The sequence below is a fragment of the Stomoxys calcitrans genome, chromosome 1 (assembly GCF_963082655.1).
Source record: "Stomoxys calcitrans chromosome 1, idStoCalc2.1, whole genome shotgun sequence".
Classification (NCBI taxonomy): domain Eukaryota; kingdom Metazoa; phylum Arthropoda; class Insecta; order Diptera; family Muscidae; genus Stomoxys; species Stomoxys calcitrans.
Window position 1 is genome coordinate 267,543,179 of NC_081552.1, and position 25,360 is coordinate 267,568,538.

Sequence of the window (25,360 nt, forward strand, 5' to 3'; positions counted from 1 at the left end):
ATCAAAACAAAAATAATATATTGTACTCAGCTGTTCGCATGGCGCTAGGTCAAAATTTGTCTGATGTTCTCGCTGGGATACGAGTTCAAAAATCGACATATTCTGTTATCGATATTTCTGTTTCGCCAAATCGAGTGATTAGACATATCGACATCTTATAAACAATACAAGGAAAAACACGTGCGGCTTGCATACATCACTACTATTTTCATTTTAATTTAATAATATCCAATTACCGAAAATGGATATTGTCAAGGAGGTATTGGAGAAACAGCAAAGGGAGTTGGAGAAGTATAAACCGATAACGGTTGAGAAACATTTGGATTGTGAATTGGATGTCGGAATGATGCTAATTTCAGACATAAATGACTTGGACGAGAATGAAATGAAGTACGGATGAAATTTTATGATTTTATGGTGTTCTTTTAACCAGTGGATTACTTTTCAGGGAGAATAGGGAAAGCTATTTGCAAAGCTTAACCCGTGATAATACACAGTTGTTGATAAACAGCATCTGGGAGCTACCTACTGAACGTGTTGATGAATGCATAGTTGCTAAATTGCCGACACCAACCACTATCTTGCCTCGTCTACGCAAAGTTCCTGGACCCAAACCCATGACTAAGTGGGAGAAATTCGCCAAAGAAAAGGGCATATCCAAAAAGAACAAAGAGAAGAAGGTGTATGACCAGACTCTTGATGTAAGTATCTGTTGAATTACTTTTTTTCCAGAATAAAAACTTATCATATTGTTCTCAAAGAAATGGGTACCAACTTACGGATATAGACGTGCTGATGCCGAAAAACAAAAGGACTGGGTATTAGAAGTTCCTCAAAACGCTGATCCCATGGAAGATATGTTCCAGAAGAAAATTGATTTACGTAATGAAAAAGTGGCAAAGAATGAAATTCAACGTATGAGGAATATAGTGCGTGCCAGAAAAGAAGAAGTTCCGCGAAGTGGTTACCTTGGTGCTGAGGCGGCTACATCGAATCAGCTTCTAACCGCTGTGACTGTAGCAAAATCTTCTACAGCATCTATAGGCAAATTCCAAAGCAAACTGCCCAAGGAGAAAGAAGCCCGCGGAATTGGTGTCAAAGAATTGATTCCTGGTTCCAAGAGAAAGGCGTCTCACATTACCGACACACCCGAAAAAGAAGCCAATTTGGATCTTATTAAGAGTGTATTGAACAAAAAACCAAAAATTGATATAGAAAAGGCGATTTCCTTACAAAAACAAGATGATCGCTTAGAGTGAGTTGCAGTAATTTCGTATTGTTTTTGGTCATACTTGAATAATTTGTTTCACTTACAGGCGTGAAGCAAACCCGGATCAGGGTAAATCAAAGGGCAAAAAGGGAGGTAAAAAGGCCAAAGGAAAGGGTAAAAAACCTAAAGGTGGTAAGGGCCAAAGAGCGCCGGGCAAAAAAGCAGCCATAGGTCGAAAGAGGAGATGAACAAGACCGCGTACCGAAAAGACCAACCCGTAAGATAAGCATATTTTTCTGTTTTTTTTAAAGTAGTTTTAATTAAAAGAGTACATAGTAAAAACATCTAAAAAAATGTGAATGACCAAGTTTTATTTGATTAACCAATACGATGGGTTTGCAGAGCCAAGTGGTCGGCAACAACATTGCTGTATGACACTAATGTCTTCTGAATAACGTCTTGTGGCTGTACATCTTAATCTGCTTCGCGGCAACTATCTCAATCTCCTTGCGCATTTAATCACTTTAAATCGCCTTCTAGTGATTCTTGAATCAGGGAACTGATTCTAGAAATCTGCACTGAACTGGAGAAATAGGGCAGAATGTTCAACTTCAATTTATTGAGCCGTTATCAGGTGTTTGGTGTCATGGAGCCAGGTGTTTCATACAGGGAAGACATTGGGGATGGTACTGTCTAACCGTGAGCGATATGAGTTCATTTTTCTAAACCATCCGGATCTAAATTGGGCCAGAGTAGATCTGGTTTTTCTAGGTAGGTCTTTCCCTTTATCTGATATTGGTGGTTGGCGTCCACCAAGGACTATATTCGGCTGATAGGATGAAGTCGCATTGGTTGCAGTACCCTGATGAATAACCTGTAGTGGATCGGTTATGTGTATATGTATAGGAACAGGGGATACTTCTCTCATATCATTGAGTGCAGTCCGATTAATGTTTAAAGCTCAATGACAAGGGGCCTTCTTTTATATGCCGAGACCGAACGGCGTGCCGCATAGCGACACTACTTGGTAAAGAAGTTTTAACATGGCAGGATACCTCACAAATGTTGCCAGCACTAGTAAGGGGATAACCACAGCTGAAAATTTTTTTTCTGATGTTCGCGCCGTGATTTGCGCTCTGCGGCATAGGGGGACATGGTAACCTCTGCGCCACAGTGGCCTCCAATTATGTAGCCTTTTTAATTTTTCTCGCTCAAGTAGAAGTACTTATATCTCATTGCACCGTATTTTCAGGTCTATATTTGAGAGATCGTCTGAAATTCGTGTGGCGAGATGTTGGAATTTATTACCAGCTGAGCTACGAATCTTTTCACATTCTTTAATATGTTTCGTCTTAAACTTCTAGACTTTTGTTTTTCTGATTTCACTTAATTGTCGTCTTGGATTTCGTTTTTTTTTTGCAATGTTAACCAGGTAAGGACTTGTTTAACTTTTTAATTTGTAATTGAGTGCCTAGTTTAGGCTGGGGAGCCAATTAAATTTTCGTATAAGAATTTGATTATGTATAAAGTTTATATATACAAGTAGGTATAAGTTTTACTATTTGGGAACAATAGAAATAATAGTTGAATAACAAGTAAGAGCGTGCATCGTGCAAGTCATTGTGTAATATTTCAGTCCATTCGGATAAGAATTGCGCCTTGTAGGGGCTCAAAAAGCAAAATCGGGAGATCGGTTTATATGGGAGCTGTATCAAGCTATAGATCGATTCATGCCACATTAGACACGAATGTTGAAGGTCATAAGAGAAGGCGTTGTACGAAATTTCTGCCAAATCGGATGAGAATTACGCCCTCTAGAGGCTCAAGAAATCAAGATCCCAGATCGGTTTATATGGCAGCTTTATCAGTTTATGTACCGATTTGCGCCATACTTGGCACAATTATTGAAAGTCATAACAAAACACCTCATGCAAAATTTCAACCAAATCGGATGAGAATTGCGGCCTCTAGAGGCTCAAGAAGTCAAGATCCAAAATCGGTTTATGGCAGGTTATGTACCGATTTGCGCCATACTTGGCATAATTATTGGAAGTCATAACAAAACACCTCATGCTAAATTTCAGCCAAAGCGGATCAGAATTGCGCGCTCTATTAGCTCAAGAAGTCAAGATCCAAGATTGGTTTATACGACAGCTATACCAGATTATGAACCGATTTGAATCGTACTAAGCACAGTTTTGGAAGTGAAACCAAAACACCACGTGCAAAATATCAGCCAAATCGAATAAGAATTGCGTCCTCCATATCGGTTTATATGGCAGCTAGGCCGATTTCAACCATACTCAGCATAGTAATTGGAAGACAACAAAACTCCTCATGCAAAATTTCAGCTAAATCGGATAGTAATTGTGCCCTCTAGTGGCTCAAGAAGTCAAGACCCCAGATCGGTATATATGGCAGATATATCAGGTTATGGACCGATTTTAACCATTCTTAATATAGTTGTTGGAAGTCATAACGAAACACGTCATGCAATATTTCAGCCAAATCGGAATGGAATTGCTCCCTGCAGAGGCTCAAGAAATCAAGACCCCAGATAGGTTTATATGACAGCTATATCAGGTTATAGAACAATTTCAACCATAATCAGCACAGTCATTATAAAACACCTCATGCAAAATTTCAGCCAAATCGGATAAGAATTGTGCCCTCAAGCGGATCAAGAAGTCAAGATCCCAGATCGATTTATATGGCAGCTTTATCAAAACGTGGACCGATATAGTCCATTTTTAATCCCAACCGACCTACGCTAATAAGAATTCTTGGGCAAATGTCAAGCGGCTAGCTTTACTCCTTCGAAAGTTAGCGTGCTTTCGACAGACAAACGGACGGACACTTCGACTTAAAATGTCATGACGATCAAGAATTTATATACTTTGTGGGGTCTTAGACGAATATTTCGAGGAGTTACAAACATGACGAAATTAGTATACCCCCATCCTATGGTGGAGGGTATAAAAGCTCATCATAGTAAAACTATAATCAAATAAAAGAAAATAGAACAGCGATTGGTGTTATGTCCCCATATTGGCACTAGGCTTGGTCCCCCGGCAACTCAACCACTCTCAGGATGGTCCTCAACCCACCAATACCTAGCCCGAGGTATAACACAAAAAAAATGAAGGGAATTAAAACAATTTACCATTACACTAACACAAAGGGACATTTGCATTGAACAGAGGTTATTGGTCTTGGAAACCTCACACTCTGCCCGCCCTTCCATGGTTCACAGATCCTCATCAACATGTTTGTGAACCCCATTGACACCCCCTTACTTCACATCACTCCGTTTACCTTACATATTGCCTCTCAAAGATGTTGAAATATCAAAACATGATTTTTTCTCACAATTACAATAAGACATATTTATTAAACATATTTTGTTTTCATACTAACACTAAAGCATTACAAAAAAAAACACAATCTCGTCCAAATTTTGCTGATCATAATAACACAGTCAAAAAAAACTAAAAATGCAGGACCCACAAAGTTCTAAGCGTTTTTACTTCCCAATTAGGAATCTACTGGACTTTACTTCCTACCTAAGTGAGCTCAGTTAAGCAGAATACAAGGGATAACTATGTCTAAAACCCCTGGCACGCAAAAAAGGTAAAAACTTTGTACTTTGTTTTGCCCTTAACACAAAAGGTTTTTATAGTCTGAAAGTCGTTTCGATATGAAAAAAATAAAAAAAAGTAAAAAAAATAAGAATTATAAAAATAATAAATAATTATAATAAAATAAATACTTAAACTATTCAAAGAAATGTTGGTTTAGATTTTTAAGACGATTTAATTAGTTAACATCATATATTTTTTTTTTTTTTCATCAAGGTTGCTATTTTCTATTTCCGGGCAACTTAATTTTCTCTCATGAGATCTTTTTTTTTTTTATGGTCATATAAAATATGCTTGGCAATCGCGCCTCTTCACAAGAGCATTGCCCAATTTCTGGAATTCTCTGGTATTAATGCCTAGCAAGTCGTCTTTACACCGACAAATAACTTAGGACGGATTTCTTTACCTTTTTAAAATTTTTGCAAATTTTTCCCGAAACGATATTTTATATGGGAGGCTCCTTAATGACTTTCTTGGCGGGTATTTGTTGTATGTTAAATCAACCGCACAAGCACACACATTCTCATACCTGGCAATCTCCAAACAAAAGGTGTACAAACTTGTTGCTGTTTAATGTTGATATTTTGTCCTTATTCCGTTGAACTTTGTTTGTATGGAAAAAAAGGTTAATATATATAAGGTGTCCCACTTCCAGATCCGAGCGATTTATTATTCTGGTGCAGGCTACTTGTTGCAAAAACGGGTGTATGACCAAAAAATGGATGCCTCCTGAATCCACAGGACACTATTCCGGACCTATCGGAATAAATAATTAATTGCTGCTCTAAATTGTCCATCATAGTTACACTCACTTCGCCTTTGACTTATACGACGTCACAAAAAACCAAAAGAACAAAAAAATCAAGACTATTGCCGACACAACACAGATACTTCTAATATGAATTTTAAAATTCAATTTTGCCGCTCGTTTTAACAAATTTCCATCCGCCTGTTCAATAAACTCGATAGACACTTTTTTTAAAAAAATGGCCTCTTTCTCGATTCATTGCTCTATTTATACCCTCATTTTATCACAAGGTAGGCTTCTTCACGCCATTTTTGACAATATCTGTCCTTTTTCTTCAAAAACCAGGTTTAAATTTCTTTTTAATCAAAATTTTTATTAAATTCTATTTTCCGGTCTTAAACATCGCATAGTATGCATTCCCCATGTTTCGCGGGATTTTATGAATGAATCCCTACTTGTAACCAACCCTGTACTTGTACTAATACACAATTCCGGTCACTTCCTAACATATGGCCAACTACGAGAAAATGTCATTCGCCACCAACCACGCCACCGACCACAAGCCAAAAATTATATTTCCTCATAAATTCGCAAATAATTCTGCCGGCACCATAAAACAGGGCATAAATAATATTCCGTCCCATGCAACCAATAATTTGGCCCAAGAAAACATTAAAATAGGAGTCACAGGCAATAAAACATGGCCACAAAAACCAAAGAAAAAGTTTACACACATACGTCCACACATTCCACCCGTGCGTATACAGCAAAAACCACCGCATTTGGCAAATTTTTGTCAAACGTATGCGCACGGTGTGGGCTAAATATCCACAATTAATCAATGAACATAAACTCCCAGCAGCAGTTCCACACCATGATTACATTCATGAAGCCCAGGTTACGGCACCAAACACGATCACAGACACATATACAATGTGATATATATATATATATATATAGCCGGCCGAATATTTGTCAATTCTTGCGAACTCTCGCTCTGTCTGGCGTATAAAGAAAAACATCGTTCAAAGAAAAACTGTCGCACCGAATATATGTACATTAATGTGGGTCTACACTGCACGTTTCTTCCCAGGTTTGTCACCCCATTTCATTACCCACAATAGGAGTCCTATGTTCTAAATCTCTATTTTCACAGTGAGTGTCGATACGATTCGAATAAAGATGACCAGGAGCCAATTAAATCTTTACACACCCAATGACCGACATCGCCATAACCCAGCAAACCATTTTGTATATGATGCCAATAAATATCATCATAAAATTTTAGATCATGAATCGTTTATTTGGGTCGATGGCTCAGTGGCCTCCGCAACAAAACACCGGGGATTCTGAGTCGACGATTGAATAAACGGTGTGCGAGAGGCTAGACTCATCGAATTATTTGAAGGTTCGCGTCCCAACGTGGGGAACTCCCACACCCTGAAGTCTCATCAGCCGGGCTATGAAAATTTCCTGTGGTATTAGGGAAGCATAAATATTAGTCTGTCGATAATGAAGTTACTTTCTGATATATTCTCTTCCTCCTTGCAGGGCACTTCACGATTACATTTGAGCGCTTCACTCCATACAATACGCTGGATTTCACATTGGGTAAATCATTCAATACATTTCTGCACTTTATAATCTAAAGACAATCACTAACATGCAGGACGTTGACAGTAACATTTACCTAATCCTATATTGCACGTAGTTAGCTTTAGAATCACAGATCTATTGCACATTCATAATATGACACTCAGCCGGCCATAGTCGTTATTTTCGAAATCAGTGAAAAAAAAAAGTTTATTGCACTCACTGTAAAGCATCACATCTTGAGATCCTTCGCATGGGCTACACCTAGGGGTCTACCTTGTAGGTCCTCCAATTCATACATGTTATTGCCAACCATTTTCGACACTCGACACTTCGTAAACTTCCGGGCAAATTTTGAATTGAAATTCTTGCCAAAATCACTGAGCACATAATTCCGCTTATAAATCTCTTGCCCAGGCACAAATTTCACTATTCGAGCTCTCTGATTATAGCGCTTTGAGCTGACTTCAAATGCTTTGTGCATATTCGCTCTAATCTTCTCGCGAACTAGTGTCATGCGGTCTGATCTATCCAAATTCAGGATCTCGTGCTCAGTTAACGACTTCAATTTTCTAGCCAGATTATAATCCGTTCCATTAGAGTACATATGATACCCAAAAAGGGCGAAAAAGGGTGTAACACCAATCGCACTGTGAACGGATGAACGAAGTGCACACTCAATTTCGGAAAGGTAGAGGTCCCAGTCCCTGTGGTCGCTTTCCAAATATGCCCTGATTGCTGCGAGTACTGACTGGTTAACCCTCTCAGAGGCATTGGACTGCGGTGAATATGGTGCAGTTTGTAAATGATTTATACCAAAAGATTTTATCATTTCCTTGAAGTGATTTGAAACAAATTGTACCCCATTATCACTATGGATTGTTTCTGGTACTCCGAATTTTCGAAAGACGTCCTCCACCAGAAACTTGACAACATTTGTGGCAGTGGCATCTCTCATCGCTTTTAAAAATGTGAACTTTGAGAAATGATCTACTACAATGAATATGTAGGCATTTCCGCTTTTAGACCGAGGGTATTTACCTAAGAAGTCCACATAAAGTTTCTGGAAGGGTCTTTCAGTCTGGACTTCATTGCCAATAGTGGGTTGTGTTCGGCAATTTACTGGCTTCGTCTCTTTACACGTAACACAATTAGATACGTATTGCCTCACTTGTGATGTCATCTTTGGCCAATAGTATTTCTCTTGGAGCCGATTTAGGGTCTTTGACATCCCGCCATGAGCTGCGGTTGGCTCATCATGTGCCTTCTGAATTAATAAGTGGGTTAGGCCCTCAGGAATCCACAGTCTCCAATCATATTCTTGGAGCCCATCGTCACGGCCGTCTCTCACTCTTTTAAAAACCAGGTTTCCAGTAACTTTCAAATCCGGAAGTCTCTCACGATTCTCCTCTATAGTCTTTATGAGATCTTTGTACTCATCGCATTCAAATTCATTGGTCTCGAAGTCCAAGACCTGACCCATATCAATTTCGTCTACGGCTGGTAATCTCGACAACATGTCAGCAACAACGTTGTCTTTGCCTTTGCGGTGTTGTATTTCAAAGCGGTATCCTTGCAACTGCAACGACCACCGGGCGAGCCTCCCACTCAAATCCTTCAAGTTCATTAGCCATTGCAGGCTAGCGTGGTCCGTAATGACAGTGAAATCCATCAACTCCACGTAAGGACGGAACTTTCTCACTGCCATTACGGCGGCAAGGCATTCCTTTTCCGTTACGCTGTAATTTTTCTGGCACTGATTTAACTTCTGCGAGTAAAACGCAATCGGATGCTCGTCCCCTTGTTCATTCAGTTGGAAGAGTACCGCTCCGATGCCGTATTCAGACGCATCACATTGAATGTAGAAGCGTTTCGTAAAATCAGCGTGTCGCAACACGGGTGCTGAAGTAAGGGCCTTTTTTAACTCCTCAAATGCCCCTAACGCTTCGGGAGTCATCGTGAACTTTTTGCTCTTCTTGAGGGTGTCGGTCAGTGGTGCCGATATTGTTGCGAAGTCCCGTATGAATCGGCGGTACCACCCTGCAGTACCGAGAAAACTTCGAACCTCTCGAGGGCTCTTGGGAACCGGTATCTTCCTTATCGCCTCCAATTTGTCAGGGTCTGTCCTCAACATCCCGTCACCGATGATAAAACCGAGGTACTTCAGCTCCCGGAAGCAAAATTGTGATTTCTTCAATCCTATCGTCAAGCCGGCGGTCTTCAAACATTGAGCCACTTCTTTTAAGAGCTTGACATGTTCATCGAAATCGGAAGAAATCACGAGCAAATCGTCAAGATAGACGAAGACATTCTCCTTCAGCCTACTCGGGACGACCTTGTCCATTAATCTGCACAGTCTCTGTGCGGCATTACAAAGCCCGAAGGGCATTACTCGAAACTGATATAAAGGTCGACCCGCTACCGTAAAGGCTGTATACTTCTTACTCTCTTCGTCTAGCTCGATTTGCCAGAACGCAAATTTTAGATCGACGCTACTTATGTAGTACGTCTCATCTATACGACTCAAAATACCGTCGATGTTTTGGAGTGGATAGGCGTCTTTTTCTGTAAGTTTGTTTAATTTCCTTGCATCAAGACAAAAACGGTTTTTACCAGGTTTTCTGACTACAGTGGTCCGGTTACTCCACGGACTTTCGCTTATTTCAATCACGTTTAATCTGAGCATATTATCAATTTCATCATAGGTTATTTTCTGTACGGCCGGTGATATCGGGTAATACCTATCTTTAACAGGCTCTGCGCCCTCTATAAGTTTGATGGTATGTTTCTCAAGTTTCGTACGGCCTAGACCCTTTTCCTCAAAAGTGTCAAATTCACCAATGGCTTCCTTAAGCTTGGCCTTTTGTTTCTCTGACAAATCATGGGGCTTCAATTTATACTCTATATTAGTTTCGGCTAAGTCTTTAACAATTTTCTCCACATTTAGTTCGGCCACACCTAATATATTAGGGGCAAGTCCAAAGTTTCGCCAGAAGTCTATTCCCAAGTAGAGTTCTTGCTCCAAATCGGGGCACATATACAAAATCATTTCCTTCACGCAATCATTATACTTCACTTGACATAAAATCTTTCCTATTATTCTATAATTGTCGCCGCTGGCGGTAGAAACGTTATTAAAGATTGGCATTAACTCTATCTGTGAATCTTCAACGAATTCTCTGCATCTCTTCCCCATAATACTAACAGATGCACCAGTATCTAATAATCCTTTTAAAGCTTTGTCTCCTATTTCTACTTCGGCGTAAACCCTTGGGTCGCCTACTTTACTTATCGCCCTGTGAACAGACTCCACCAAAAAGCGTTTATTTTTGCGCTTTTCGGCTGATTTCTGACGTAACTTTAAAATTCTTTTTGATAATGGTTTGGGGCTGGATTCTGAACCAAAAATTCTGGCTCGCACCTGCGCATAATTGTGCCGTCTTATTTCTATGGGAAGGTAATGTCTCTTTTGGGGGAAAAATTGTTTGCCATCGACATCTAAATCTTGTTTCCCCTTATCACTTCCATCTTCAGATACTTTGCGGGGTAATATAGTCATATGGTCTATTTGCCTGGATTCTCCGAGGGACGCGGTTCCCCGATCTTCTCCACGCCCCTTCTGTGGTTTCCCTGCTGACAATTCGGACATTTCGGAGTGATCGTGTTGGGCTTACCGCACCTGTAACAAAATAATGCCCTCTCAGAAGACGGGCAATCCATAAAAACATGACCTCCCTCACGGCAATTCCAGCATACTAACTGCCTGGTTTGTTGTTGCTGGTTAAAGCGAATAGCAGCCACTTCTTCTACATCCGGCTGAAAATCTGTCTCCAATCTACCATATTCGCCAACATACATTTCATTTACGTGTCTAGCGGGGCGCGAATTCATTTGGATTGGCCTTTGTTCTCTACGTGGAAAGTTACGTTCTGCCTCCTTACACTCTGTTCGAAGCATCTCGACCGTAGAAATAGACATGGGGTAAACTATAACTTTTATATTTTCCTTTACATTAACTTTCAATATATTCACCATATCTAAATCACTTATTGGCTGAACTAATCGGGCGCGAAGCTGGGCCATATTATGAAAATAAACGTCTATTGGCTCATTTACCACCTGCTTCCTGTCGACTAACTCTCTCATTGCTTCGAAAGTGGATTTAGTTGTCCTATATTGACACATTAATGCCTCTCTTAAATGGGACCAGCTGGAAAAATTCTTCAGCCTCTGAGCATACCAAAACCACTCCAAAGCTGGACCGGAAACTAACAATCTAAAATCCCGTAGAACTTCCTCCCAAGGTATACCATACTGGGTCTGCAAACATTCTAACCGGAAGATAAATTCCTCAACAGTCAATCGTTGTAAGTTGCCATCAAAATTAATACCAAATTTATCAACCCTAATCTTTATTTGTTCGTTATTTATAGAATTCGGAAAAGAATTGTTACTATTGGCGGAAGGCATCGTAAATCTAGGCCTATTAGTGGACGAGGTACTGGACGCGTCATTTCGTGTGTCAACTCCAGTATTACCACCGACAGATGAATTGTCATTGGCTTCGGTCCTCTGTAACGCCATAGCCGGGGCCCTATCTTGAATCACCATGTTGGACAAGTCCCTCACTGTTCTGGCTAGTGACTCCACGGTCCTCCTGACATCACGCAACTCATTGCCTATCATAGCCTTCATAGTTTCCTCGAAAGACCGATTTGCTGGCATTAAACCTGCTGCTTCAGCGTTTGAAGTATTATTTGGCCCCTGTTGCATTGCCTCACTAGTGGAAGGTGGGACAGGGACACCGTTTGATGGACCGGGTCGAGATATAATACTGCCAGACAAATCCCGAATCTGACCGTTGCCTATATCCGTTGGATTCCCTGAATTAATCATTTTCGTTCTTTTAGGGTCTATATTCGTTACAGTATTGTTCAGATCTGACTCTGTCCTATTTCTTTTAGATCTTGAACGTGACCTTGTATTCATAACACGATGTGTGTAAAAAAAAAATAAGCAAACAAGACTCAGTTGTCAAGACCGCAAATTGCAATTAGTTTGAATAAAAAGATTGCAAAAAGCTAAAAACAGTAGTAGGTTTTATAAACGATTTAAAAAAAACAATGTTTGAATCTGAAAGAATTGTCAAGATTTTCAATACGACACATACAAATAAATAAATAGATAAATAATAAATAAAATAAAAAGGGGAATTGCAAAATCAAAATTTTGTGAATTTGCTATTATTTTTTTATAAACGAGAGGAATATGTAAAGGTATTCTCAGGAGCGAACATACAGGGTGTATTGCATGTCTCAAGTTAAACACCTTCCAATTTATGGACAAATCACTAAACGGTCTGGTTAACTCAAAAAAAAATTGACACATGCACAAACAAAAAAAAGAGTGTTCTCAAATGAGCATTCAATGCAAAAACGTCCTAGACATACATTAAAACAACAAATTATGGTCTTTGAAAAAAAAATCTACTATTCTGGCAGTTTTCTGGTACACGAAAACAGTTCCGAGAATAATAAGTCCTCGCTAATACATCTGACTTGTGGATTCATATTCACAACGGCTACTAACGATTTCTATTTAGAAATTTTCTCAACCTTTAAATTGCATACATAAAAAAAACAAAAACAAAATATGAATATGTACAGGTCGATCACAAAACATTCATTGTTACACTGACTAACAAGATATTGCACTGGACCCGCCATTTTCTAAAATCTAGCCTAAAATCAAAAAACTCCTAAATTTAATATTGCACATCAATAAATTATCACATAAGTCCGGCTGCAATAACAACTAGATGTTTCCAGTTTTGACTAGAGTTCATTCGGGCTATTTCATAAAAACTAGCGTTCTATTGCTTGGTACTTCGCTGGTCATGTACCTTATCTATATCTACTTCTAATATCACAGACATTTCTTAATACTAGAAGTCCTTAGTTTCGTTTGGGCGCCATTTCTGTTATGTCCCCATATTGGCACTAGGCTTGGTCCCCCGGCAACTCAACCACTCTCAGGATGGTCCTCAACCCACCAATACCTAGCCCGAGGTATAACACAAAAAAAATGAAGGGAATTAAAACAATTTACCATTACACTAACACAAAGGGACATTTGCATTGAACAGAGGTTATTGGTCTTGGAAACCTCACACTCTGCCCGCCCTTCCATGGTTCACAGATCCTCATCAACATGTTTGTGAACCCCATTGACACCCCCTTACTTCACATCACTCCGTTTACCTTACATATTGCCTCTCAAAGATGTTGAAATATCAAAACATGATTTTTTCTCACAATTACAATAAGACATATTTATTAAACATATTTTGTTTTCATACTAACACTAAAGCATTACAAAAAAAAACACAATCTCGTCCAAATTTTGCTGATCATAATAACACAGTCAAAAAAAACTAAAAATGCAGGACCCACAAAGTTCTAAGCGTTTTTACTTCCCAATTAGGAATCTACTGGACTTTACTTCCTACCTAAGTGAGCTCAGTTAAGCAGAATACAAGGGATAACTATGTCTAAAACCCCTGGCACGCAAAAAAGGTAAAAACTTTGTACTTTGTTTTGCCCTTAACACAAAAGGTTTTTATAGTCTGAAAGTCGTTTCGATATGAAAAAAATAAAAAAAAGTAAAAAAAATAAGAATTATAAAAATAATAAATAATTATAATAAAATAAATACTTAAACTATTCAAAGAAATGTTGGTTTAGATTTTTAAGACGATTTAATTAGTTAACATCATATATTTTTTTTTTTTTCATCAAGGTTGCTATTTTCTATTTCCGGGCAACTTAATTTTCTCTCATGAGATCTTTTTTTTTTTTATGGTCATATAAAATATGCTTGGCAATCGCGCCTCTTCACAAGAGCATTGCCCAATTTCTGGAATTCTCTGGTATTAATGCCTAGCAAGTCGTCTTTACACCGACAAATAACTTAGGACGGATTTCTTTACCTTTTTAAAATTTTTGCAAATTTTTCCCGAAACGATATTTTATATGGGAGGCTCCTTAATGACTTTCTTGGCGGGTATTTGTTGTATGTTAAATCAACCGCACAAGCACACACATTCTCATACCTGGCAATCTCCAAACAAAAGGTGTACAAACTTGTTGCTGTTTAATGTTGATATTTTGTCCTTATTCCGTTGAACTTTGTTTGTATGGAAAAAAAGGTTAATATATATAAGGTGTCCCACTTCCAGATCCGAGCGATTTATTATTCTGGTGCAGGCTACTTGTTGCAAAAACGGGTGTATGACCAAAAAATGGATGCCTCCTGAATCCACAGGACACTATTCCGGACCTATCGGAATAAATAATTAATTGCTGCTCTAAATTGTCCATCATAGTTACACTCACTTCGCCTTTGACTTATACGACGTCACAAAAAACCAAAAGAACAAAAAAATCAAGACTATTGCCGACACAACACAGATACTTCTAATATGAATTTTAAAATTCAATTTTGCCGCTCGTTTTAACAAATTTCCATCCGCCTGTTCAATAAACTCGATAGACACTTTTTTTAAAAAAATGGCCTCTTTCTCGATTCATTGCTCTATTTATACCCTCATTTTATCACAAGGTAGGCTTCTTCACGCCATTTTTGACAATATCTGTCCTTTTTCTTCAAAAACCAGGTTTAAATTTCTTTTTAATCAAAATTTTTATTAAATTCTATTTTCCGGTCTTAAACATCGCATAGTATGCATTCCCCATGTTTCGCGGGATTTTATGAATGAATCCCTACTTGTAACCAACCCTGTACTTGTACTAATACACAATTCCGGTCACTTCCTAACATATGGCCAACTACGAGAAAATGTCATTCGCCACCAACCACGCCACCGACCACAAGCCAAAAATTATATTTCCTCATAAATTCGCAAATAATTCTGCCGGCACCATAAAACAGGGCATAAATAATATTCCGTCCCATGCAACCAATAATTTGGCCCAAGAAAACATTAAAATAGGAGTCACAGGCAATAAAACATGGCCACAAAAACCAAAGAAAAAGTTTACACACATACGTCCACACATTCCACCCGTGCGTATACAGCAAAAACCACCGCATTTGGCAAATTTTTGTCAAACGTATGCGCACGGTGTGGGCTAAATATCCACAATTAATCAATGAACATAAACTCCCAGCAGCAGTTCCACACCATGATTACATTCATGAAGCCCAGGTTACGGCACCAAACACGATCACAGACACATATACAATGTGATATATATATATATATATAGCCGGCCGAATATTTGTCAATTCTTGCGAACTCTCGCTCTGTCTGGCGTATAAAGAAAAACATCGTTCAAAGAAAAACTGTCGCACCGAATATATGTACATTAATGTGGGTCTACACTGCACGTTTCTTCCCAGGTTTGTCACCCCATTTCATTACCCACAATAGGAGTCCTATGTTCTAAATCTCTATTTTCACAGTGAGTGTCGATACGATTCGAATAAAGATGACCAGGAGCCAATTAAATCTTTACACACCCAATGACCGACATCGCCATAACCCAGCAAACCATTTTGTATATGATGCCAATAAATATCATCATAAAATTTTAGATCATGAATCGTTTATTTGGGTCGATGGCTCAGTGGCCTCCGCAACATTGGTTAACAGTGAAAGTTTATTTCGAATTTTGTTGAATAAGACAATTTACATATCGAATGAGTTTACCTGACACAAGCCCATTATAAAGCATTTTTAACAATAAATCAAGCGTCGGGGATTTCTTCCATTGCTGTTTCTGCATGGTTATTTTGGTAATTATGCGTTTAAGGAGTCTTTTAGCCATTCTCTTGTGACAAAAATCATAGCCCTTAGGTAAAATCTGTTGGTGTTCTCAAGTGTTGATTTAAGGTAATAATGAGCTGCAAAGGATGCTCTTCGTTATATTATAAAAGCAACAAAAAATGGGCTTGTTGTAGCAGTTTGTTGTGTTCCATTTTTCGTCTGCTTGATTCTGTTGAGTGTCAAGACCCAGGAACTCTGCGACTAAGATGGGGTGCGGGTTGATTTTAGGTAATAATGAGCTGCAAAGGATGCTCTTCGTTATTTTATTAAAACAAAAAAATGGGTCTCTAATTTTTTGCAATATATGTATAATACTTTTAAAGAGCGGATAATTTTTCTGATTAGATGATTATAAAATCCTAAAGATTTCTTAAATTGACTTTCTCCCTGTGACGCCTCAAGTATTCATAAACAAATGATCGGAAAATCTTATTGAAATTTCGCATGGTAGGCCAATGGAGGTTAGCAGCATTATCGCCAGATGTATGCCAGACGTTCGGGAAGGGTGTTGGTATCACATGTAAAATAGGAACATCTAAACAGGGCATGGTATAAATAATGAGTACTCAAATCTTTTGGCAGATGATAATATTGCTTACTCTCTTGTAAAAATGGGCGGTGGTCATCGTCAACAAATCCTTGAGCTGGGCGATTGATAAACATTAGATTGCTGCCTTCCAATAATCTTTTCTTTGCCAAATCCCGTTCAATATCGTACATACTCTTATGCAAACCATCAGTGTTGGCATAGAAGCTGTAGAATTTCGGATTGGCAGAACCAAGCAAGTCCAAAAGAACTAAAACCTCCTAAAGGTGAAGGAAGGAAACATTAGTTTAAACTACGAGTATGAATAACAAAGGCTATGTAGAATGCTCAATTGTGGAACAACAACTTACAATACGGTCTATATGCCTTATATTGGACCTGGTTTTTGTATCGGAATATTTTTTAGCCAAATGTCTTGATCCATACACAGAATCATCGTTGCTCCATTCTCGGAAAGCTTCCTCACCATCAAAGAAAATAAGCTACATCAAGAAAAAAAACATTTCATAGTAATTTAACTCAAAACATCCATAGAATTAGTATTCACAAAACGTGCGTTCATCAAAACTTCCTCAAACGCATACTAATTAATGGTCTGTCTGTTCGTACATATGATTGAAATAACACTTACCATCAAACCCAGATCTTTGCGATTCTTAAAATGCTGCTGCAAGTACGAGTTTAGTGTTTTTGCTGTATTCAGAAGAATTGCGCAAGGCACTGCCGAATCTGTAGCTCCTACAAAACCGGGATCGTTGGCAAAATATTTGCTATCGTAATGACAGGACAAGGCTAAGAAATCATCGGCCTCCGAATTTATAACTCCGACAATATTCGAAAATGTCACACTTCCGAAAATTGGAACATTTTGTGTAAACGAATCGATTTCCGTATCGAAACCTAGTGTGTTGAGTTCGCTGCAAATGGATAAGGTACATTAATTCTCATTTTACATGGATGAAGATACGCTGGAATTGGAAAAGCTTCTAGAATTTTTGTTGTTTGTTGAATGTGTTGCTGATCATGAAAACTGCTCCCTTTTCTAACTTTTATTTTATTTATTATACCCACCACCGTAGGATAGGGGGTATATTTATTTAGTAATTCGGTTTGCAACACATCGAAATATCAGGCTATTTTAAGCCTTCCGACATCCGACCTAAATATGGTTCAGATCGGAGTATATTTAGATATAGCTGTCATATACAATAGATCGATCTCTCGATTAAGGGTCTGAAGACCATAAAAGCTTTATTTTTTATTCGATTTCGCTGAAATTTGGAATAGTGCGGAGTTTTAAGCCTCCCAACATCCGACCCAAATATGGTACAGATCGGACTAGGTTATGAGCTGTCTCTTAAAAACATGTTCCACTACCTTCGAAAGCACCGGCAGTAACGCTATAGGTCTATAATCCAAAACATGACCAGTGCTGCTCTTTTTCCTTATAGGGTTAATCCAAGCAATCTTCCAGCTGTTTTGAAATGTAGAGGTCATGGTTATATTTAAGAAGAAAATCGGAAATAAATGGGAAAATTATCTTAAAAAAATTCATCGGGAACCCGTCACACCCAGCGACATTAGATTTAACTGACATAAAAGCATCAAACAATTCATCGGGAGTAATGCTGCTTATCTTTGATAAGCTGAACCAGACCCACCCAGCTGCACCTTCTTTCACTCTCTTGGGGGTGGGACGGCCCCTAAACACAGATTCGTTTTGTACTCACAAATACCTTTCATTTGTATCCCATATTGTGGAGATTGGTCTATATATGCATATGGCGGGTCTTAGGGTTGGGCGGCCCCCCAGGCATCTCACCCGAAATTTTAAATTACTATAAGAGTTCAAATTCAGAAATTCTATACTTTGTTTAATTTGCGTTATTGCTAAATGGGACTTTTTTATGTTATGTTGTTGTTTTTCTTACAGTGTAATACGTGTATCTGGCCAATAAGGCTTAGTATTACTGAATTTTGAAATAAATAAAATCGGTTCTGCCGTTTTTTACTTCATACGGAACATGCAAACAAACACAAAGAGATAAAATATAAAATATGTCACACCTGCATAACGATTTTTTTGCTTATTTCCTATTTTTTTACGCACATGTGTAGAGATGGGTTTCTACCGGGTAAACACCCAACGCTTGGGTATTTATTGGGTAAATACCCAATAAATATCTTTTTTGGGTATTTATAATTTTGTAGATATCTTGGGTATAAAAACATTTTCCAAACAATTTTTGATGATTCCGTATTCTTTGTGTATAAGCCTAACCTTCTGATCTCATAAAATCGCATTTTAGTTATATATAGCTGCTATATAGACCGATCTCCAGACTTAAAGTAATTTTTCATTCAATTTCGATGAAATTTGGCTCAGTGAGTTCTGGTAGACTCCTACCAATTGGAAGTAGTAATTGTGGGAAGTATTTGTGCGAAATTTCCAGCACCTAGTTTTATTTCTACGAAAGTCAATGTATATTTTCAAGGCCAACTCATAGAGTGGCCGCCCATCCTCTAAAACACCCCCCAAGCCGGTCATATTTGCCGACTATGGAAATATGGGGCACAAATTAAAGGTATTTCGGAGTAGACCACGTATCTGATATCAACATTAGGGACCAACTGTCTAGGGGACGTCCCACCACCATAACAACTCCCAAATTGGAAGTATTTGCTCACCAAAAAAACTCGGATCGTAAAGAGAGTGGAACTAAATATTTATAGTTTTTAGGGCCAATAGCCCAAACCGGACATATTTGCTGACTTTTGCAATAAGGCGTTTAAATGAGATTTGAAGACGTATTTGATATCCAATTTCGAGGCCAATGGCAATATGAGGTTCAAATAAATGATATATAGATTAATGAGAATAGAGAACGTTGCTGATATATTTTCCGGGCTTAGTGTTTGAGGGACCACCCCAATCCCCAAAACACCCCTAAATCGGGCATATTTAACGACCATGACAATGTGGGCCTAAATGAAAAGTATTGGGGGTAGAGTAAGAATTGATACCCATTTTCGGAACCAATTTTCTGGGGGTTTGCCCCTTTCCCAAAATACCCCACAAACAGCAATTTTTGAGTGACCATCGCAATTTGGGGCTCAAATAAAGGTATTTGGGAGTAGAATACGAATTTGATATCTAAATGTTGGACCATGTATTTAGGGCATCACCCCTTTCCCAAAACACCCGCAAAGGGAAAAAATTTTTCGGCCATGCCAATATGTGGCTCAAATGAAACCTATTTGAGATTAGAAAATGAATTTGATAACCTATTTTGGGGCCATGTGTTTGGGGGACGCCTCATCCTGTAAACTCCTCTTAAGCCAATGGCAATATGGGTTTAAATAAATGGTATTTGGAGGTGTTCCCCCATGTATCTGGGGGACCACCTCTCCCCCAAAAACACCACTAAATCAGACATCATGAGAATATTGGGCTGAAATGAAGTATTTTAAGAATGGAGTACACCTTACTTCCAAACTTAAATTCGTAGACCAAAAAAGATCATGTGGGATTCAGATAAAGGCACTTATATTGTTAAACTGTTAGTCAAGTTAGCATGGTATTTCACTAAAAGATCTTTAATTGCCGAAAATAAATATTCCAAGGGAACTTTTTTCCATATAAAGTAAAAGAAGGCGCAGCGGAGCCCGAGTCAGCTAATAATCCTATAAAAATAAGGAACTTGAAAATTAGAAAGCATTTGGACCAGCCGAACTCAATGCATTCTTACCTGTTCAGACTTAAATAAGCCACATATAACAAAAAATTTCCCAAAATATTATAAGAGTTGGTTGGCTAGCAAATCTCTTAATGAATTTTGATTCCGGAAGCAATTTCAAAAATACTTTTTTATAATTAGCTCAATCGCCTTTGAAAGAAGCTAAAATTGTTCGCACTAATATGTCACTAAAATTAAACACCAGATGTGACGTTCTCCTCAAATCAATATTTGTATGCAGCAACAGAAGAAAAACAAAACTACAATACGTTGTTATTTAAAACTGTCTGAAATGCAGCGTGAATGGTTTCTTGATTTCTTTCACTGAAACAGGTTCGATTCGTTCGATTGTAAAAATCATACATATTTACCTCACTATGAAGTTTTTAACATTGGTGTGCCCTGCTGAACCCACGACGCGTGGTTGCAAAATATTTGTCAATGTTTGGTTGAAGTGAGCGTTATCATCGGGCCATATCTGCCAATAAAAGCAACAAAAGCAAAGTCAATAAGACAAAAGTCAAACTTTGTACACATTAAAATAGATCACAAAAACAAAACTGGTGATGGTGATGGTGATGGGATGGCAGGTAGGTATATCATTGGGGAACATGCTAGGTAACACAAAATGAAACAACGACCAACCTGTTGCACTTGCAAATCGCCTTTACATGAATGCAGGAACAGGAACAAACAAATTCCCACAAACTGTCGTTGCCATAAAATTCCCATGTCTGTCATTGTTCGATCTGCGCCACAAATCAATCACACGGATATGCCGATGCCGCTATTCTAACAATATTTTTGATTTATTTACTAGTTATGCCATTCGACCGTTCGTCGTGTATTTGTAAATTTATATTCGTAACCGCTTAACGGCAATATGATTAACAAATCGCGATATGGTTGGTATGCTATGCAGCTAAACACTAAACTGATTGAACTGAGAGACAAACCCCACTTTAAGCATCCGACTAAAGCAATTATCAGAGGCAGTCGTGTGTACCAACCAAAGCTTTTCAAGGGCTTTTGCGCTCAAAATCAGTAAAAAGTAAAATGTGCTAAGTTCGGTCGGGCCGAATCTTGGGCACCCATCACCATGGTTTATGCTCAAAATTTACATTTGATTTTGGTTAACATTAAAATTTATATTTTCTTTTTGTTGAAGAAAAGAATGATGATTGAGGCTTCTAGGGGCTCAAGAAGTCATATCTAGGGGAGGGCTTAAATGAGGGATATATCCATTTATGTATCTATCAGGGTGATATTTGGTATTGGAGGGTCTAAGTATACTTCAGGTGCCTAACTTAAGCCAAATATGAAGACAATTTAGGCTTTTGGGGTCTCAAGAAAACAAATCCAGGGATCGTTTATATCTATTTATGTACCCAGTTGGGTGGAATTTGGGTAAATACCCAATAAATACCTTTTTTGGATATTTATAATTTTGCAGATATCTTGGGTATAAAAAGAATTTCCAAACAATTTTTGATAATTTCGTATTCTTTGTATATAATCCTGACCTGCTAACCTCATAAAGTCGGATTTTAATTATACAATATATAGCCGCTATATCTCCATACTTAAAGTCTTGAGGCAATAAATTTGTCATTTTTCATCCGATTTCGATGAAATTTGGCACTGTGAGTTCTGGTAGACCCCTATTCTTATTTCTGTGAAATACTACATTTGGATATATCTGCCCTATAGACCGACCACCCGATCTTCCGATATAGGTTATTGAGGCCATAAAAGATGCATTTATTACCCGAATTCGATGAAATTTGGTTTCAACATGGTTTAGTGGGGTGCTAAAACGCACTGTTTCAAATTTCATCAAAATCGGATGAAAAATGTTCGTTTTATGGACTCAATACTATATTTCGGGAGATCGGTCTATATGGCAGCTATATCCAAATATTGTCCGATCTGGACGATATTCAACAAAAAGGTTTAGAAGGGTACCGGAACTCGCTGTGCCAAATTTCATCAAAATAGAATGAAAAATGCTCCTTTTATTACACAATATCGGGAGAGGGCAGATATATTCAAATATGGTCCGATCTGTACCATATTTGACAGGAATGGGTGGGGATCTACCAGAATTCACTTTGCCAAATTTCATCGAATTCGGGTAATAAATGGATCTTTTATGGCCTCAATACCCAATATCGCGAGATCGGGTGGTCGGTCTATAGGGCAGCTATATCCAAATATAGTCCGGTCTGAACCGCACTTCACTGAAATGAATAGGGGTATTCCAGAACTCACAGTGCCAAATTGCATCGAAATCGGATGAAAAATTACCAATTTATTGCATCAAGACTTTAATCTGGAGATCGGTCTATAAACCAGCTATATATGACTAAAATCCGACTTTATGAGATCTCAAGGTCAGGTTTACATACGATGAATATGAAATTATCAAAAGTTTTTTGAAAAATGTTTTTATACCCTAAATAACTGCAAAATTATAAATACCCAGCTTTAAGGTATAAATGGGTAAATACCCGGGTATTTACTCAATTTACCGGGTAAATACCTTTTGGGTATTTTCCCATCGCCCATCTCTAGGCATAAATATTGGAGGACATAGGTGTTGTTCACGTATCAAATGTTTGCCAGTCTGTTAAAAAAAACTTTCAGGGGCTCAGAAAATCAAATTGGGCCATCGGTTTATATGTGATGGGAGGTCACCGTGGCGCAGAGGTGAGCATGTCTGCCTATGACGACGAACGCTTGGGGTAAAATCCTGGCGTGAACAGCAGACAAAATTTTACAGCGGTGGTTATCCCCTTTAAAAATGCTGGCCACATTTGTAAGGTATCCAGCCATATATACCAAATCGTAAAAAAAAACGCTTTCAGGCGCTCAAGAAGTCAACGCACAATATGGGAGCTATATACACATCTTAGCCGATATAACCCACTTGCAATCACCAACAATGACATTGTGTGTCAAGACGATGAAGAACATATCCAAACATATACACTTTAGGTGGTTGATATTTCGAGTTGTTACAAACGCAACAATGAATGAAGTATACCCCCATCCTGGTGGATGGGTGTTAAAACAGCACAACACGATTGTTGGAATATCGCCGTCAGCGGAGCACATTGCTTAAGTTTGCTTGTGTGTTTGTGGTTTTTCAAATCGCAGTGCTGAATTCGAGCTTTGCCATTAGATTTGACTCTCTTGATTTTTTGAGAGTTGGTTCAAAAGTTGGTAGTTGGCGAAACAAGTGTTGAGAGCATTAAAGTTATGTTTATGACGCACAAATACACAAATAAATATTTAAATAACAGGTGCAATGTGGATACTTTTAGAGGAAGGGCCTATAGGTGCAATTTATTTAAAACATTTATGTTAATACAAATTTTTAATAAAGAATGAGTAAAAACCACGTTAAGTTTGACTGGATTAGGCCTCGACAACTCACCACCATTTATTATTGTTCAAAAATGAACAAATTTTGAAAAATGAAGTACAGCACACTCAGAGAAATTTGTAAGAAACAACCGAAAAGAAAGTTTACTCTAATAACAAAAAAAGCGGACCCTCCCCTTACCTCAAAAGTACTACCCAAAAATAAAAGTAGACCGATCGGGACAATATGGGATTCAAATGAAAGGTATTGAAGAGTAGAATGCGATTTTCATAATAAAAGTTGGATCCAAGTACCTGGGGGCCGCCTTAAATAGGTTTTTTGGATGATCATGACAATATGGGACTCAAATGAAAGGTATTCGGGAGTAGATTGCAAATATGGTCAGGAAGTAGAAATAGGCTTTATAATTTATTGATAACGGAAGAGGGCGGACCCTCCACACAATACAGTAGTATTTTTGGGGTAACGGACCTTATCGGTCCACAAAAGTGGAGAGAACTAACCAAAGTTGGAACATTTTTGTTCTAGATTTTATAATCTTAAACGTACAAGTGCACAAATTGGAAACTTCAACTAATACGTACGTAAGGTGACTTTTATATCCAGAATTTAGACCAGCGACCTATATCAAATAGCATCTGACATGGCTATATCGACTCCGAATGTACATGTACCTTGATAAAAGCAGTACTGCTTAAAAGCTTTCAGACAAGTTCCGGTTTTCGAAAACGGAAAATGGAAGCTTTTCTTTTGCTTATTTCTTGCAACATTTGCCAGATAAAAGCTTGAATGCATACTTTTTTTCAAATTTCTGTCCAGTAAGAGGAACCTCAAGTGATTTCAAACCTTAAAAGTATGAAGTTTGGAATATATACTTAAAGCTATTATTTTGCGCTTTTGCGAAAACCGGAACAGGCCTGTTTATATCCTCATACACCCAGAGAAATATGTCCGCCGGCGAAAATTACAAAAGGTTAACTTTTTTAAGGTACGCGGGTTATAGCGACATTTTCGTTGCTTTATAAAACGCACTAATATATCCTAAACGAAATTTTTTATTCGATACCGTTACCGAAGATTTCGCTTGAAAGGTACACAGAAAAAAAAACAATTTTTTTGTTTTAATTATTGTTTTTTTTTAGATTTTCACTGATTTTCAATAAACACGTTATTAGTTTTACAATTTTGATTATTATTAAATTTCAAATTACCAATTTCATAAAGGCGGTTGTAAATGTTTTTATTATAGTAATTATATTTACAAATATTTTCAATAAACAATAATAATTATATCTACAACTTTTCCCCATTTGGCACCAAATCAATTATCATTATAATTGGATTTACAAAACCAGGCATTCACAGGCAATGGCCTGGGTTTGTAAATCCATTTATAGCCTGTAATTGATTTGGTGCCCAAGGAGAAAATTGTAAACTCAATAACTGAAGTTGTAAATATATTTGTTATTGTTTATGAAAATACTTGTAAATATAATGAAAATTTACAACCTCACTTAGGGAATTGCAAATCTAATACCGTGTTTATTGAAAATGAATAAAAAATCAATTATTGCAATAAATAAAAACAGAAAATGTACATGTACAAATGCGTAGGTCGGTTGGGATTGTAAATGGGCCAAATCGGTCAATG

General features: G+C 38.0%; 2 protein-coding genes and 3 long non-coding RNA genes across 7 annotated transcripts; 4 read left to right on the forward strand and 1 right to left on the reverse strand.

The window, feature by feature from the left end:
- Positions 1-161: 161 nt before the first annotated feature.
- Positions 162-1,570, forward strand: LOC106089866 (ribosome biogenesis regulatory protein homolog). The gene is made up of 4 exons (XM_013255860.2): positions 162-390; positions 449-701; positions 762-1,255; positions 1,317-1,570. Exons 1-4 carry the CDS (start codon positions 242-244, stop codon positions 1,456-1,458), a joined length of 1,038 nt encoding a protein of 345 aa, XP_013111314.1. The 5' UTR covers positions 162-241; the 3' UTR covers positions 1,459-1,570.
- A 4,336-nt stretch (positions 1,571-5,906) lies between these two features.
- LOC131998565 (uncharacterized) lies at positions 5,907-6,883 on the forward strand. Its single transcript, XR_009398799.1, has 2 exons — positions 5,907-6,689; positions 6,753-6,883. It is a non-coding gene; the product is annotated as an uncharacterized LOC131998565 (long non-coding RNA).
- A 4,021-nt stretch (positions 6,884-10,904) lies between these two features.
- Positions 10,905-12,195, forward strand: LOC131994115 (uncharacterized). The gene is made up of 3 exons (XR_009396451.1): positions 10,905-11,170; positions 11,264-11,556; positions 11,623-12,195. It is a non-coding gene; the product is annotated as an uncharacterized LOC131994115 (long non-coding RNA).
- A 2,634-nt stretch (positions 12,196-14,829) lies between these two features.
- LOC131994101 (uncharacterized) lies at positions 14,830-15,804 on the forward strand. The gene is made up of 2 exons (XR_009396437.1): positions 14,830-15,610; positions 15,674-15,804. It is a non-coding gene; the product is annotated as an uncharacterized LOC131994101 (long non-coding RNA).
- Positions 15,805-15,852: 48 nt separating this feature from the next.
- Positions 15,853-21,267, reverse strand: LOC106090577 (glutaminyl-peptide cyclotransferase). Of its 3 annotated transcripts, none has more exons than XM_013256824.2 (7): positions 20,967-21,267; positions 20,693-20,799; positions 17,216-17,501; positions 16,935-17,066; positions 16,637-16,844; positions 16,353-16,572; positions 15,853-16,276 (listed from the first exon to the last, which is right to left on the reverse strand). In XM_013256824.2, exons 1-6 carry the CDS (start codon positions 21,060-21,062, stop codon positions 16,397-16,399), a joined length of 1,005 nt encoding a protein of 334 aa, XP_013112278.1. In that variant the 5' UTR covers positions 21,063-21,267; the 3' UTR covers positions 15,853-16,276; positions 16,353-16,396. The 3 variants fall into 3 exon arrangements, with proteins under 3 accessions (XP_013112278.1, XP_013112285.1, XP_013112270.1); XM_013256831.2 differs by having other exon boundaries at positions 15,853-16,290; XM_013256816.2 differs by having other exon boundaries at positions 15,853-16,572.
- Positions 21,268-25,360: the final 4,093 nt, after the last annotated feature.

Coding starts and splice junctions, on each gene's coding strand:
- LOC106090577 (XM_013256824.2), bottom strand. CDS start 21,062: ATGACAGACATGGGAATTTTATGGCAACGACAGTTTGTGGGAATTTGT. Junction 17,502..20,692: donor GTTAAAAACTTCATAGTGAG/GTAAATATGTAT, acceptor ATCCATTTGCAG/CGAACTCAACACACTAGGTT. Junction 16,573..16,636: donor CCGCCCATTTTTACAAGAGA/GTAAGCAATATT, acceptor TGCCCTGTTTAG/ATGTTCCTATTTTACATGTG.
- LOC106089866 (XM_013255860.2), top strand. CDS start 242: ATGGATATTGTCAAGGAGGTATTGGAGAAACAGCAAAGGGAGTTGGAG. Junction 702..761: donor TGTATGACCAGACTCTTGAT/GTAAGTATCTGT, acceptor TTGTTCTCAAAG/AAATGGGTACCAACTTACGG. Junction 1,256..1,316: donor AAACAAGATGATCGCTTAGA/GTGAGTTGCAGT, acceptor TTTCACTTACAG/GCGTGAAGCAAACCCGGATC.